We start from the raw sequence: 16,390 nt of genomic DNA, 5'->3' as shown, positions 1-16,390 counted from the left end.
AGTTCTAAGCTTGTGTGTAAAACCCCAACAAACTAACCAAGCAGTGAAGACTCTGTATACATGCAACAGCCCCGCAGCATCCTCCGCAGTCTGTAGGATTTCTTTCTTTCTGTCCTTTTTTTTTTTTTTTAAACTTTTGCTTAAAGGCAAACCAGCTCGGGTGTCAAAAAGTTGTCACGTCACGCAGACATAAATAAAAGTGACGTCTCAGCAAGTTACACCTCGTTAGTTTTTTTTTTTCTTCTGCTAATAAATGAATAGTAGTGCACATTACGGAGTCCAGCATAAATCTAATAAATCATAAAATTTTGTCAGCTAAAATCAGTCCGGTCAATGTCGAAATCCAACCCATCAAAACCCACTCTAAAGCTTTACTTGACATATGTGGGTGAATCCTGCATCCCTCAAAGGGTTCGCCCCCTGCTAATACTTTGAATGGTGAAAGTTTTTTCTTTCTCTTTTTCTCTCTTTTTTTTTTTTTCTTTTTCTTTTTGGAGTGGCTGGGAGTGCTCTACTTTAAACACTCTGTCCAATTAACTGCTGATTGCATGTAGCGAGATGTCCACCTTTAATTATCAATATGGGCTTAGTTTGGCCTCAGTGTGGGCTATACCTCAGGGACAGTTTGGTTGGACAAACAGGGGAAGGCACCACTGTATGGATAAATAGCGCTTTCAACAAGAAGCCAGTGATAAAAGACCATCAGCACCACATTATAATCATCATTTTCTTCATTATAAACAGCAACATAACCACACAGTCGCACTCGCACACACACACACACACACACACACGCACGCACACCAGCAGCAGCGGCAGGGGAAAAAATGTGGTAAAGCTGGCTTTCATAGCGATCCTGATAAAGCCTCTGCACAACAAGGCTAATTCTACTTCAGGCCTAACTTCCAACTAAGCCAATACTAATAATAATGATAGGACAAACGTTTTCAGCGTCACAGTAGCGCGCGTGTAAATAGCTGGCACTGAAAACCTTTGCATCCACTTCTTGAGTTTCTCACACATATAACAACAATAATAATGATGATATGCATTATACTGCATATAGTTCAGAAAGTTCCAGTAGTGTTGATGAAGCTCAGTGAATCGGTTTCAAATAAAAAAGTAGCCCATAATAACCTAAAGGACGACCAGTTATAGAAAACATTTCTATATTCATGAAATCATTTAAAGCGTTTTCCTTTCAATACACTTATTATTTTGATACTAGTCATGATGTACAGGCTACCGTATAAATTCCGCCCATTAATATTTATGTGAGAGTACAAAGGTGAAACTTTATTCCGCAAATAAAGCGATAGGAAGGCAGGGCTTGGTATTTCCTGCACTATATGGTCGCTGTCCCGAGTGAGGGAGGGCTGCTGTTATGAAATGTTATTATCTGTTGAGGCACTGCGCCTTATTACAAGTGGTATCCTATTTCTGGGGTTTCACAGACAGCAACCTTGAATCCATAATTTTCCAAACAGTTTAGTAAATTAGAGATCGGTATTTAGGAAATAAAACCTCGGGAAAAAAAAAAGGGGGGGGGTGCACTGAGCGGGCCTGTTGCCTGATTGATTAATTATTTTGTAATTCATTAATCACTTTCAAAGGGCAAAAGGGCAACATCCTGCTACAGCAAATTGACTCCAGTCCCCACCACCACCCCCTCCAACCGACCACACACACCACACGCACGCACACCCATACAAGGACAAGTTCACACATAAAGTTTGGGAGGTTCAAAAAAGAAACCATGAAAAACTGGTGTTTTCAAATTCATAAATTATAATTTAATACCAAGAACAAATTTACAGCAGAATGCTTGTTTACAATAAGCTAACACAAACAAACAAGAATTGTGTTCAACTATAAACTTTCACACACACTCACATATATCACTTGCAATTAATAATAATAATAATAATAATAATAATAATAATAATAATAATGATAAAAAAAGTATCTATACGTTATCAATACCCTGCAGTCATATATTTTTATATATTTATATAAAAACGTGGGTCAGTTTAAACTGTTCATAATTACAATCATGTATCATTCTCTGGTCCATATGTGGCTACGAACAGCCAAAGATCAGTGTTCAATCAGTGATCCCTTTTAATTCAACCACAACATGGTGTTTTTTTGTGTGTGTTGAAGAAAAGCCTCAAAACAAGGACAAAATTGCTAGCTTCCAAGCGCGCACACACACGCACGCACGCACACACGCGCGCATTCTCGCACACACGCACGCACCCACACCACGGCACCTGTCAGAGACCAAAAGGAGCCATAACACTAAAGTTAAAATATCAGCTCCTTTTTTTTTTTTCAAACCTGCTCACCCTGTTTAAGTCTGTAGCCTAATAATGAACGTCGTTTCTTTTCTTTTTTCTTTTTCTGTTTCTTTAAATACAAGGGCTAGTGTACTGAATGCACAGATTATATCTATACAGTCAAAATAAAAATTAAAATTAAAAAAAAAAGAGAGAAAGAAAGAGAGAGAAAACATTTACATTTATATATCAAAGATAAAATAGGTTAGCGACCTGTGGCCATGCATTCACAGTCTAAATATACATGAAAAAGAAAACATTTGTAGTAATATGTATATACATTAAAAACATAACTTTCAGTGCTACTAGCTAAGTCTGCCACTCAATTTTGAAGACGTCGTATTACCGAGAAGAAAAAAAAATGGCAACCACAGATTTTTCTTAATCACATATACTTTGTATGAAGGAAAAACTCGTTCAAATGAATTGACCTATATTTACAAGAATACTGCCTCTAATCAGTTTTTCAAGTGAAATACATGACTGAAGTTTCATAACTAATTGTGTTCCCCCAAAATGTTGTAGGCCTACTTTAACAACGTTTTGATAAGAAATCACATCATGCTTGTCAGGCACTTAATGCTTGAAGTGAATAAAGGGTGACATTTTCAGGGACGCTGTAATAATACTGCTATTAAACACTACTCTGGCTAGGCTTCAAACTTTTATGACCCTTGACCTCTCCAACTCTTTTTTTTTCCCTTAGCAAGTCAGCTATGCTTTCAGTGCAGTTCTGAGCTTCTACAAAAACCCTTAAATGCGCATGTACCGCATTTAGAGCAATCTAGCTCACATACCTTTTATAACAGCAGGTCTAGGCAACTTGTAGAAATTTCTTTCTTTTTTTTTTTTTTTAAGTGTATCCAATTGGGGGACTGAAGCCAAATATTAAGAGCAGAATGAAATTGGGAAGGTTATTTGCCAAATAATTAAAATCGTGTAAAGCCCTCATATCTGTCAGCGTCAAACTAATTAATTTAAAATTTAAGAGAGCTTATGCAGCTTTAGTTAAAAGCAGGAGTGGAAAACAAAAGTGGATCCTGTAACTTCATAGTATTAAAGAGCGAAGTGTTTCCGCTGGGTCATAAAGTTTAACATGAACTCCAAAAAAAAAAAAAAAAAGAAAAGAAAAGAAAAAGAAAAAAAGAAGAAAAACTCCCTTTATTCAGATTGGTCATTCTAACAATATAAGTGCGCTTGCAGCATTAAGCCTAGATCATAAGCCTATTCTCCTATTGCTGTGGTTTTAATTCTTTTTTAGAACTTTTTTTTCCTTTTTTTAACATTATTTCACCTTTTCAAAATAAACCATTGTCTTAGAAAATAACACCACCTGTACTACAGAAATCACATAGGCCGGTTTGGAACCAGAAAGGAGGAACAAAGAAAGTACAAAACACAGCTATACATGGACACAGGACAAGTCATTTGAGAAAAGAAAATTCACGTTTCCTATTTTCCCTTTCTCCAGTTTCTCTTTTTACCCAAATTTTCATTTTTAAATGCACTTAATACTTAAAATTTCCTTATGAGGATCAACAGAATCCCTTTTCATTTTTTTTCCTCATTTTCTTCTTTCATTAAAAAAAAGGATCGAAGCAGGTTGTTCTGCATGAACAGTGGGAGCTTGTATCTGCCATTTTGAAAGTTCAGTGGATGTCTCAATTTTTTTTTAATTTTTTTTTTTTTTTTTTTTTTTTTTGGAGTAGGGGGTAATTCACAGTCATTTACGTCAATGTCTTTCTTCATGAAAGCCAGCCCCGTGTAACAGCCGGTTGGTTTTTTATTCCTTCCACAAAAGCAGCTATAATCATTGTAGTCTCGTAGCCCCCCAACCCCACCTTTTGTTTATTCGTCTCCGTCTTGGTTTACTGAATTGGCATGTAAGGCCAGTTAAAACTGCTCCCCGAAAGCAACATATCCCTGATGAGAGTTTCAATTGGGGTTTTACCTACCAATCGGACGAAAAATAATTGTTCTATGACCGAGGAAGAGACTGTGCGGAGGGAAGGCAAGCGGAGTAACAACTTCCCAAACCGTGTTGGCTGGTTGGGATACTGGCTCCGGACATATTCCTCCAGGGCGCACTGGGACTTCTCCTGCAAACTTTCCACATGGGCCACATCTGAGAGGCCACAAGCATCTGAGAGGGGGGGAAAGCAAATAAACATTAATAAAGTGTAACCTAAAGTGTTTCTCACACTAGGAGCTTTTTCCCACAGTGGTGATATGCCACAGCGAAAATTGATAGCCTGTCATAATTTTTTAAAATTCAATTATTTGAAGAAATTGTTCTCAACACTAAATGTAAAAGTGTAGTTGAATGGTCTCAAGGCTTTATTTCATAAATATCGATTATATTAAATAAATTATTGTATGAGAATAATTTAATCACCATAGCATTACGCTAGACAAATTAATAGCACACCATTAACCAAAAATATGCTTCCACACTTATGCCAGTTTATATTGTTTTTACTATTGCATTTCATATTTCTATGTCTTTGTTTAATTTATGAAGGAAAAAAAAACTTGCCATCTTAAAGGGGCAGATAAAAATGAGAGCTTTGCTTCCTCGCCATCTTAATTCTGTGTTCCTCCTTTCATCGCTAGTATTAACTCGGTTATAATTCCCGATAAAACCACTTAAAAATGAACTAAATAATTAAGCATATTCATAGTTAAAGAGTGTGTTTCAAATGGGCCTGTATCTTTCACAGTAAGAGGCAGTGCGAGGGAGAGAGGGGAGGAGGGAGAGAGGGAAAGACAGGGAGACCTACTGACCTTTAGTGAGCAGAGATTTAGCTCGGGAAAAAAAGGGCCCATAGCCTACGGAGCTGCCGTCATACTATACCATCGGAGACGCAGAATCACTATCTATGCTGCTGCATGTGGGCGGCAGCTGATAATGTGCCAAAAACGCTTGTACGCACATTGGGTAAGTTTGTAAAGTTGATGCATGACAACAACCAAACCACCAAAGTAGCAAAGGCGTGTCATTCAGGCTACAACACACAGCTCATGTTTAAGCCTTCGGGACTCAGGTATGGAGGAGACAAATTAAGTCATCGTAGACATACAAAGGCTTGATAATAAAATTCAACGACCTGAAATGGGATTTTATTTCAGAAAGGACCAACAAGCCACCATGAGAACACTTGAAGATTGCGACAGGTAAATGAAGTGCAAAGGCTGATGGCTTGCAGGTATGGTATCATTATCAAGGCATGCATTCACTCGTCGGTGAAACCTTGCAAATCTCTTCTTTATTTTATTTGATTATTATTTTTAATAAAATATTTAACGGTCTAGCTAATGTAACTAAATAGCCGGGAAGTTTAGGTCATGACCCAGTTCTGGAGCGAGTCCAGAGACGCCTTGAATCTTACAAGGCGGAGAGAATATTTCTGCAAATAAAAATTAAAGCCGCCCCTCCTGTCACTGTTCAGTTTCACACAATACTGTTAGACACTCTTATATTTGCAAATACAGGGTGTCCATGGGTTCTACAAGCTTTCTGCAGCACATGTATGTCCCCTAAATGACAAGGAAGCGTTGAAACCTGGGCATTGCTTTTACTGTGTGCAAATGGGACATTAGGCTTGTCTTTCTTTTTCTATTCCCCTCCCCCTCGTAGCCTGACATCATTTATATCTGTCATTTCCTACAAACAAGACGTGGGGTATACACACAATGATAAATGGCTGAAAAAGCCCAAGTGTAGAAATTCAGCTGCAGGCTATTTGTGTCTCCAAAAGTGTTCTAATATCTAGATTTATGATGCCTGAAGCAATTATTGCGGAGTTATCAGTTTTATTTAACTCGAGCCTTTTTTTTTTTTTTTTCTTTTTTTTTTTGCTGGGTGCACTTTCCTCTCCTTCGCTGTTCATTAAAAAAAACAAAACACACACACAATTTTCATTTTATCCTTGCGTATGTGTCTGATAGATCAGTTGATTAATCAAGTGATTATATAATTGAGTAGCCTAAGGCCTGTCTAAAAGCCCTTGGCCATGAAGGCAGCATAGGTGAACATTTAAGTACAACGTTCATTTAATACAAGCAACAGCCTCTGGCCAGTGCTGATATATTTAGGTCAGCGTTGATTTAGCTGATGTCAGTGTGCAGGTTAGTGACATTCACACACACTGAACTTGAGTGTGCAGTCTATTGTCTTACCTGTAGTGAAGAGCACAATTGCCTTTAAGCAGCTATATTCAGCAGAGTCAACGTGCAAAGCTTTGAGCTTTTCCACTTGTTCTTGGAAGATCCTAATGTGGTCCATAAAGGCCACCACTCTGTCCGCAGACATGGGGGAGGCGTGAAGGCCAGCCGCCGCTAGGAGTGGAGCCACATGCAGGGGCATGGAGCACTGCGCGGCGTTGAGCACAAATAACTCACTCCACGTCAACCTCAGCAGAGCCACCTGGTCTGTGATCTGAAGGTCTGGAAAGAAGGGAATATTCCTGGCCCACTCCACGGCACTGAAGAGCATCCTGGCTGCTAGTTCACAAATGTTCTCGATACCCATTATGTTGTTGGGTTGCATGCACTGACTGCCATACCGGGACGTCGGGTAGGGCTCCGCTCTCAACAGAAGAGAGATATATCCGGATAAGTAGGAATGGCAGTGGAGTGGGTCTCCATTTGTCAAGGCGAACTGGCCGTGGTGTGGCTGTGTGGGTGGCACCCGTCCCCTTTGCACGGCTGCAGTAAAAAGAGAAACTGCAGATATTGAAGCCTGAATTCTACAAATTATTACAGTGATTTTGATAATCAAGGTGTCTGTTATACAGTATAAAATTTAAAAGTGCAGAAAACTGAAATCTGAATGCAAGGCTGTCAATGTTTACTAGCCTGTACAAGATCAAAACATACACACATACACATTATAGCATAGGAGTTTTCTTTTTTTTTTTAAAAAAAAAACACTCTGCCTTGATAATAATAAGGCTTTAGATTGAGAAATCATATACTGAAAAAACAGAGATGCGCTTTAAACCCAATTAACAGAAGCCTCGCACATGTCTAGCTTTAAAATGTTATTCAGCAACAGCAACATGAGCTGGCTGTGAAGGAACACAAAGAGGGCAAGGGAGACCTTGCATGTTTAACCCTTAACCTACTTAGCAATTCATCTCGTTTTACCACATACATGCAGGCCTATTTTAGACGAAAATTCTAAATAAATTCTCGGGGTTATGCGGAGGTGTTTTTTATGCACAGTGTCAAGCTAATGTCCAGCTTAAGACACAGAGAACAAGGCAAGCGGCAAGATGTGGAGATGTAGCCAGAACACGCTATCTCTTAATTCGCCACTCGCCATAATAGCGCAGAGGGCTATTGTATCATAAATTCAGTACAGATGTATCTCTAGAGCAATAAGCGTATCTAAATACAAATTCGACAGCCTTAGTTTGGCCGTGGGTAGGATCATATTTGTAAAATGCAGAGCTGTAACGCACTGGCGCTAGACACTGTAATGCATGGCTGAAAGGAAGATCCGGAGAGCCCCGTCTCGACCACAGCAGAGAGCGGCTTCATTGCGTGCTCCAGCCGCACAACCTTGGAGGGAATAGTCGGGAGAGGGAACATGCCGTGGGGGCGACATAATATGGTTTGATGTCTAAAACCTACAAACGCACAAACACACACATGGATAAGAGAACAAAAAATCCCAATACCTTCCCGTCTCATGCCGACTTTAAGGCATTTTTTGAGGCGGCAGTACTGACACTGATTGCGGTGGTGTTGGTCGATTGGACAATTCCTGTTGGCACGGCATGTGTAAGTGAGGTTCCGTCGTACGCTCCGTTTGAAGAAGCTCTTGCACCCCTCGCAAGTAAACTGGCCATAGTGTTTACCGCTAGATTTATCCCCACAGACCACACATTCAATGTGCTGTGGCTGTTTCTCCGACTGCTGCGACGTCTGGTTCGTCGGCGTGGACTGTGTGTTGTTCGGGGGTCCTTGGACCGGAGTCTGAGGGGTCGGAGGGGCGACCTGAGAGGCTGTCAGATTCAACTGGCCTGCTTGAGGTGTGGGAAGAGATAGTCCTCCTTGGGTTTGCGAGGAAAGGGTGCCTTGGGTGTCAGCCACATCGTCCTGGGAGCCTCTCCACACTACCATTGCCATATCTATCAGTCAACGTAAAGAAACTTTTTGTCTGCCGTTTTGGTGTCGCGGTGAATAATGTCTCAAGGAAACGCGGTAAACTGTGATTAACAGTCGGACACACAAAATGTCAGATCTAGCCTACGCTGAATCCAGTCTGAATCTCCCGAAAACTGTCGATTTATTGCTGTTGGAGACGTTGCGAAGCACGTTTTCAAAACTGATGCGATGGCGAGCTGAGTCGCTGCCTTGCGCTTAAAGGCCAAGTCCAGGGGCGCTTACAGTCAGCCATCCAGTACACCCATCAATGGGAAAGGTGGGTTAAATACTCAAAAATAACCAACCGAGGTAGCATGGACTATTCAGTGGATGATGGAGCAGGCTGATAAGACCGTGCCCGCAGCAGCATAAAACAATTAGTGAGCACACTGTAGCAGCTACTATCAAGTTCCAGCACAAGTCTTGGAGAAAATCACCAACTGGGTAAAAAAAAACTGCGTCTTCTTCCTTTTCTCCTTGTGAGGTAGCGCCAGCAAGCGCGCAGCTGAAGCCAATGTTTTGAGAGCTTGGAATATGAAGACAACTCTCCCCCAAAAAGCGAAAGCACTAAAACAAAAAAACAAAGATCACAACCTACAAACCTCCTCCGAGCACTGAAAAATAATAGGAAAAGGAGTAGAGAATCAAAGTGATCAAATATGTTAAAAAGGCGGAGGTTAGGAAGTGATTTGCGATTGGTAGGAGCCGGGCTGGCAGAATGCTTTCTCTCTGATCAGCTCACTGAGCTCTCTATATAGTGAACTTTGACACGACTGCTGCAACTTAGCACACGTTACCATGGAGATCTGCTGCCATATAAGGAAGGAGAGTGTGTTTGACTGGTCAGAGCTCAGGGACCTCCCCCTGAACCCCATTGGCTAGTCGGCACTTGTGCTACTTGGTACCTTGCCAGAGCCAGCATGGAGGTCGAGAGGGCCGCTTGGTCCTAAAAAGAGACGCTTTTCGGAAAGAGTATTCACTGATAGTCACTCAAATCACCCAGACTATAAGGTATACTCACATGCAGCCTGGTAAAGCTTTAGTAATTTCAAGGGGAATATATATATATATATATATATATATATATATATATATATATATATATATATATATATATATATATACATGTCGCGCTACAGTATATCCTGTAACCCTATAACAAGCCGTAACATACAAGAAGATTTTATCCCTGAGACACAGATGGCATGATCTGTGTTCATTACAATCTTGATCCTTTAGGTATGTGGTTATAAAGACAGACTACACTTCTGAATGAAAAACAGAAAAGAAACAAAAAAGGTTTTCGGACTGTGTGACAAATACAGACCGAACATATTGACGATTATTCATGATAACTGTACATAAAACAAGTGTAGGCTTCAATTTCTCTTCCCGTGTACACTGCAAAACCAGACAACGAATAAGGTCGCTCCTATATGAACAAGGAAAGAAGAAAACGCCACCTGCATTTCTTTAATTTTCATTTTTTGAATCAGCTCGTGTATTTTTGAACTAGTTGATAATACACATTAGTGTTTCTAACCGCACCAGGTGCTACTCATCACAATCCACCTCTCTCATGAAATCATTATGATCGCGTACTGAAATCCTCTCGCACTCGCTGTTGTCTACAAATCCTACTACCTACAAATATTAATCATCCGCGTGGTCAGAAGGTCCAAATCATGATTTCTCCAAAGACAGAGCTTTGTCTGTATGTGGACAGAGCTTGAAATGACTATAGCTTTAAATGGGAACTACAATTAAAATGTCACTCGAGGTCAAAGGCCATGCCCTTCACTTTAAGGCTGGGGTGAAAGTAGAGTCCCTTATTGACACACAAGACAAAACGATACTTTAATACTTGTCGGATTTTGCTCACCAAAATAAATAAATATCTTCAGTTCATCATGATAAGAAACAAAGTAAATCATGCCGTGTTTGTAATAAGAGAGGATTGGTTTGTTCCAGCATAATAATAATAATAATAATAATAATAATAATAATAATAATAATAATAATAATAATAATAATAATAATATCTATGTATTTAAACAGGGCTGATTTACTTTTTCCATGGCCTAAGGCTATCAAACTTGAACTGCAGGTAAAACTTCACAGAGCCCTCTTGATGAACCTACAGCCCGGTCAGTGTGTTAGCCTGTAGAGAGCAGCAGCAGCAGCAGCAGCATGCATTGTCCCAGGATCTATTACAGTATATGGGTGCCCCCTAGCGTATGATTTTTTTTTGCTTCAAACAAGATTCAATTTAGAGGAGCCGTCGGACACGGAAACTGATTCAGTCTGCTCTCTCGCATCGACCAAACTAACGAGCACCATTTTAAACTGATGACTGTTTGTTTAAATTCTGTTTTACATGACTTGGACGGCAAACCTTTGAGAGTTGCCAAAGTTGGATTTACTTTTTGCCACTTCAGGCAGTCCCAGCGGTGGTATATAGACCAATTGTGTCTTTATTCTAAAACAAATTAGCCGATTATATTTTGTCTGCATTACTATTTTGTCGGTTTTATTTACAGATCCAGTGAACATGGAAAGTCTGTAAATAAAATGCTCCGCAAGGTAATGACTTACCGAGGAACTAGTTTTGCTTCAAATGGTAAGTATGCAATTTGTATACTTTATTATGATAAATCAGCAATGTTGCGATGCTTTATTCCTCTGCTCGGAAATAAATATCATATTAAATAGACGCGCAGGGTGATCTCTTGAAATAAAAGACGTGTGCTGCAGACAGACCAATACGTACATATACGCTGTTTCTACAATGCGCATCGACTACGGACGACGCCGTCAGTCATCTCCACCTATTATCACAGCGTTAATTTATATGATGAATCGCATCAAGCCCAACTAGTTTGCAAACACCCATTCATAAAGTTATTCGATAGTGATAGTGAGGCTGGAGGCTGTATTCTTATAGTAACAAACCTACCAAATGCATATGTTGCTGATTCGTCCGTAGCGGGATGCATCTTCTCTCTTATTCAGAATATATTTAGTCTTCTCTTTTTCGACACAGTGCTCAGAATGAAACTGGCAAAGCTTCCTCTCCAACAGACGGGATCAAACACAAAAAGCACGCTGTTTATTGGAAAATTGCAATGTCTGATCATGCAAAAACTTTGGAGAGCCAAAACAAACAACTGATTCACGTCATGTGTTGTTAAGCGAGAGATTGGAAATATAAGTTGGCGTGTCGTCCGAGCAGAATATCATTTGACTGCCTCTGGAAATGATAAGTAAGCTTTACAGCAAGCAGAGAGATCCTGTGCGCCTTTTCTCTCCTACAGTAATATGGCCAAAACGCGCTCGTACGCCGCTGCTTTGTGTGGGCTACTGAGGAGAGAGGGAGGGGGTGAAGTCAGAACAGACACCTGTCTTTAAGTATGGCAAGCAAGCTTCATGAGATTCCGCATATTAGAAAATATATGGCTACAGCATGCAAAGATGCAATATGAGCTCAGCTCTTATTAAAAACTAAAAATGTAATTTTGTATAAATACTTACATCTAACTATATCCTTCAAAATGTCAATGCATGAATTATTATTATTATTATTATGAGGTGTTGCTAGAATCAATAATGACATAAGAGAATAATTAATCTTTTAACAGATACTCCTCTAGCAAGTATGCATTATGCAGAGAGTGAGAAGGCCTATATATGAAATTATGACAGCCCAATTAACCACGCGTAAGTCAATATAGAAATTTGCGCACCATTTTTAACACCAGCACAACTGATTTACTATTACCCCCTCCCCCCACCACCCGCCCCAAACTCCTGTGCTGCAGTTTTTTCTTAATTCCCGGATTTAAAAGTTTCCTGTGTGATTTGTACTGGTTCTCCTTTCAAGCAGAGGATAAAAGCACTATATGCTCAGCAAGCCTGCATGCACATAACAATTGCGCTGCCCAACGGGATCAGTATCGATTAAAAGGAGACAGAGGATGTCGCCGGCACTAAATATTTACTGATCACAGACAAATAGCTGGATCTTTAACGATTTCCCATGCTCTGGCAGGGAGAAAGGACTAAATCACTTTATTATTGTTAGTAAAACAAAGCACACTCTCTGGAACACGGGAGTGGAGATGTGCTGATTGGAATGATTGCAGTTAAATTAATCGATAGCGAGATAGACAATTTTTGAGATTTACGGGCGTGCAAAGGAAAATCTTTCCCTCCTGTATCAGGTTAAACTGGCAAGTGCGCTCCGGTGAGTTTATATTCAGCAAAAAAAAAGAAAAAAGAAAAAAAAAGCGCATTTTAGACAAATAGTAAACAACTGAATTCAGTTAAAATAATTTAATTCCCGCAAATATGCGTTTAAAAACGCACCGAGATTAGGAATATAAAAAGGCAATTGCTCTGCTGACGGCCAAAGAGCCCTCTCACACTTCTGCTAAAAGTCTAAACTGGAAAAAGTTGACTTTAATCTTCTTCCACCACCAAGTCCTTCATGCAGATAGAGGGATGCTGACCCGGAGGTCTCCAAGTTCCCGGCCTGATTAACCCTTCCAGACCCGAGCAGGAGCAAAGGTTAACCAGGCTAATCAACTTCGAGTCTGATTGAATTAGATGACTGTGGAATCAGGACAGAAACTAAACTGTCCCACTTAAAAAAAAAAAAAAAAACACTGAAGAGAAAAATATTGGTCATTTTTGCCAACTGACATAATTTAAATCAACTTATTATAAGCTAAGAAGTGCAATCACTTATTATCTGATTATTTTCCTGTTAAAGGGAGCAGATACAAAATTTAACAAGTTGAACACACTATCAGTATCAAAAAACCCTTTAACACCCAGAAATTGTTCGCCCTTCATGTGATTGATAGTGGATGTGCCCCATATTTCATGGCTCTTTCATCTGTTGCATTGGATAATATCAATCAGTACCTTTTACCTCCTTTTACCTTCAATAAAGGGTTTATATCTTGTCTCTTTATAGCGGTTCTTCTTCGCAATATTATAGGGAGGGGAAAAAACTAGACCAAATATTCTCTTTTTTTGTTTTTTTTTAACTCATTACAGGATGAAAGATGAACAAAAAGACATAATATACAAAATAATATAATGTAGGGGTATTTTAAGGTTTAAATGATAAACTTAATCACTGCATCAACATCGAAAGCCTTTTTCATTTTATTTTTACAATGACTTTCATCCTGACAAAACTTACACTGTTCTCTATTTTTATTTAACTTTCTTATTGGTTACATTGCTCTGAAACAGGGATTTTACATCGTTTAATGACAAAATTATGACCGATCCTTCTGTTTATGTTTATCATGTTTGTCTTTCTGATGTAAATAACACACCATTACAAGAAATTGCATTCTACTACCTCCACTAGCAGTCCTTTATTGTAAATGTGGTGTGTGTGCAAGCAATCTGACGGCATACGCGCCCAGGTTGTATAAACGCATGTAGCTTTGTGGAGTGTGAGGAAAAAGGTGTATTTTAAAGCGTGTTCGTATAAGCAGACATGCATGTTTCAACTGAAAACCTTACATAGAGTTCGTTCAGCGGTGTGGATCACTTTCTCTCTGTCTGCTTGCCCCAAGGGCCACTATCTAAAAAGGCAATAGATCCCAGATAGCTCACTATGTTCAATTTGCCAATGACAGATTATAGTGCCAGTTTAAACAGATAGGGATCAATTTGTCTCAATGAATTCTTTAGGCTGACTGCCAGCGTGCTCTTAATGTATTTGTAAATGCTTTTGGTTTGAATCATTGCTGTTAGGTTTAAAGTGATCAAAACTGTAGAGAGAGAAAGATGAGTGGTATAAGCGACATGTTGTTTTGGCTGCTAAAGACTGCATAGATGGAGCATGCATGATGATTACTTCAGGCAGCAGTATTGTAGCAGCAATGACCAGAGGGTCAATGGTCTAACTCTAAGGACTCGCTGGGAAAGTCTGGGTAGGGGAATTGTGTGATAAGTGCTCTCTAACCCCCAGAAACTGCTGCTGAAGTGCCCATCGGCAAAGCAGCTTAAATCCCATCTGTCCCAGTGGAGCTGCACAGTGACCATCAGTACAACACTGCAGTTGTACCAGGCACTTGTGATATGCGTCTCTTTGAGCCCCTTACTTTTCTTTTTAAAAGAGAAGAGTGGGCAGTCCACTTGCTTCACACTCTTTTTTTTTTTTCTTCATGCACTCAGAGAGAAAAAGTTTGGGAGAAGACAGAAGAGAGAAAGCCGTGGCAGCATTCAGTCTTGAGCCAGACGTGGCTCACATGTGGCCCCAAAGGCAGCAGACAGTGTATTGAATTACTGTAACTCAAGGTGTAATGTGGTAGCACCGGGGGATATGTAAAAACTACACAAACGGATGTAGTGGAGGCTTACTTCGGCTTCAGCTTACGATTACAGCTATTCAGTGTTAAAGTGTGTTGTTTATGTTCTCAAAGGTCATTTACAGTCATTTATAGCTATAACAGCAGCTTACTTTCAGCAATGATAATCAGCCATTATTAGTTTAGCCACTCATTTCAAAGTGCCACTGTTGTAAAAGCCTTGTATCTCCAGGTTTAATGATTTTCATATGTCTCTTCTTTACTAAATGACTTAATTGTTTGTAGCATGAGGTCTCGCATTTGTGAGACCGCCAGAAATATAGCTGATTCTTGCTTGAAGCTCATGGACATTTTGGAAATACACAGTTTTTATGTGACATATAGTAAATACAGTTATGAGATAACCAGTTACGCTTTAATGTTTCATGTGTTACTCAAGTAGCTAATTAAATAGCACTGTGTACAATATCAATTTGCAGTGTTACGTTTGCCACTAATAAAGTTTTAAGATATGAGCTGTGTTTTGACTGCTTTTCTCTATACATTTTACATTTTAAGAATGAGTTTTTCCGGTTTTACTGTAATTTGCTTTAAATATATAAGGTTATTCCTTTTTCAGTGTTTGACTCCACTAATTTTGTAGTGTTGTAATGTTTGATTTTGAGGAGCTTTTAAGCTGCTAATGCCGCTCACTGAAATTATACATCATAAAATCCTACTCATTTTATATTTGAATGGTATTCCTCTGGTGTTAATGTTAAAAATTAGAATATCCTATACACATCTACATAGAACACTGGATTCTCTTGGAATTTAATGATTATGGGTCATGTAAAAATTAAGGAAACTTTTAATTATACAATAGCCCCTGTTGTTTTACCTTCAGGTTTCAGGATTTAGAAGAATTTGACAGTTGTGAGATTTGTGTGACTCAAGTGAGTTTAATACGGTCACACTTAAGCTAAAGCACCGCAACATAAATTGGACCACATGTGAACCCAAGGAACGCAGGCTGAGAAATCAATCCACATTAAATGTTCTGTCATAAAAATGCATGTCACTGTGAAAGCACTGCAGATGTTAATACTGTAACTATGACCAAAACCAGCAGAACATGAATACTGGCCATTTTTACTATATCTCCAGAGACACTTATGCAGCATTTGTTAACAGAATATGTTGTATAATAGCAAATAATGCAATTTCATTTTTTTCAAAGTCACATTTGATCCACATTTGACCAATGGTCTATGCAAACTGAGAGAGGGAATAAAAGCAAGATGGAATGTGAATGGAAAGACCTCCGCATCAGTAATAGTTTGGCATAAAAAGAAGAAATTTTGATGATCTCAGGGGTAAAAAAAATTACACATTTACTTATTTACCTCAGTTACTTTATCTTTATAGGAGGAAATACAGGAGTTTCTTTTAGCTTTATTTTAGAACATGAGCCTCAACACTTACTGCACAATGTCGTCAGAGTGGAATGTTAGACTTGTTTTACTTACGATAGATTGAGAAGGGAGTTATGGACATTGACAGCGGCCAGAGGTAAAAAAAAAAAAG

General features: G+C 39.2%; 1 protein-coding gene and 1 long non-coding RNA gene across 3 annotated transcripts; one reads left to right on the top strand and one right to left on the bottom strand.

The window, feature by feature from the left end:
- Positions 1 to 3,983: 3,983 nt before the first annotated feature.
- nr2f2 (nuclear receptor subfamily 2, group F, member 2) lies at positions 3,984 to 9,247 on the bottom strand. 2 transcript variants are annotated; one of them, XM_030731284.1, is made up of 3 exons: positions 8,024 to 9,247; positions 6,519 to 7,064; positions 3,984 to 4,482 (listed from the first exon to the last, which is right to left on the bottom strand). In XM_030731284.1, exons 1-3 carry the CDS (start codon positions 8,472 to 8,474, stop codon positions 4,208 to 4,210), a joined length of 1,272 nt encoding a protein of 423 aa, XP_030587144.1. In that variant the 5' UTR covers positions 8,475 to 9,247; the 3' UTR covers positions 3,984 to 4,207. The 2 variants fall into 2 exon arrangements, with proteins under 2 accessions (XP_030587144.1, XP_030587145.1); XM_030731285.1 differs by having other exon boundaries at positions 6,519 to 7,046; positions 8,024 to 9,246.
- A 1,555-nt stretch (positions 9,248 to 10,802) lies between these two features.
- Positions 10,803 to 15,312, top strand: LOC115781918 (uncharacterized). The gene is made up of 3 exons (XR_004020103.1): positions 10,803 to 10,945; positions 11,033 to 11,112; positions 14,691 to 15,312. It is a non-coding gene; the product is annotated as an uncharacterized LOC115781918 (long non-coding RNA).
- Positions 15,313 to 16,390: the final 1,078 nt, after the last annotated feature.

The sequence above is a fragment of the Archocentrus centrarchus genome, chromosome 6 (assembly GCF_007364275.1).
Source record: "Archocentrus centrarchus isolate MPI-CPG fArcCen1 chromosome 6, fArcCen1, whole genome shotgun sequence".
Classification (NCBI taxonomy): Eukaryota; Metazoa; Chordata; class Actinopteri; order Cichliformes; family Cichlidae; genus Archocentrus; species Archocentrus centrarchus.
This window is presented reverse-complemented; position numbering and strand designations above follow the sequence as displayed.

Excerpts from the sequence above, each read along its gene's own strand:
- nr2f2 (XM_030731284.1), bottom strand. The coding sequence starts at position 8,474 with ATGGCAATGGTAGTGTGGAGAGGCTCCCAGGACGATGTGGCTGACACC. Across the intron at positions 7,065-8,023 it reads AGTCGGCATGAGACGGGAAG|TTTCTCTTTTTACTGCAGCC; the intron begins GTATTGGGATTT and ends CAATATCTGCAG. Across the intron at positions 4,483-6,518 it reads AATTGTGCTCTTCACTACAG|ATGCTTGTGGCCTCTCAGAT; the intron begins GTAAGACAATAG and ends CCCCCCTCTCAG.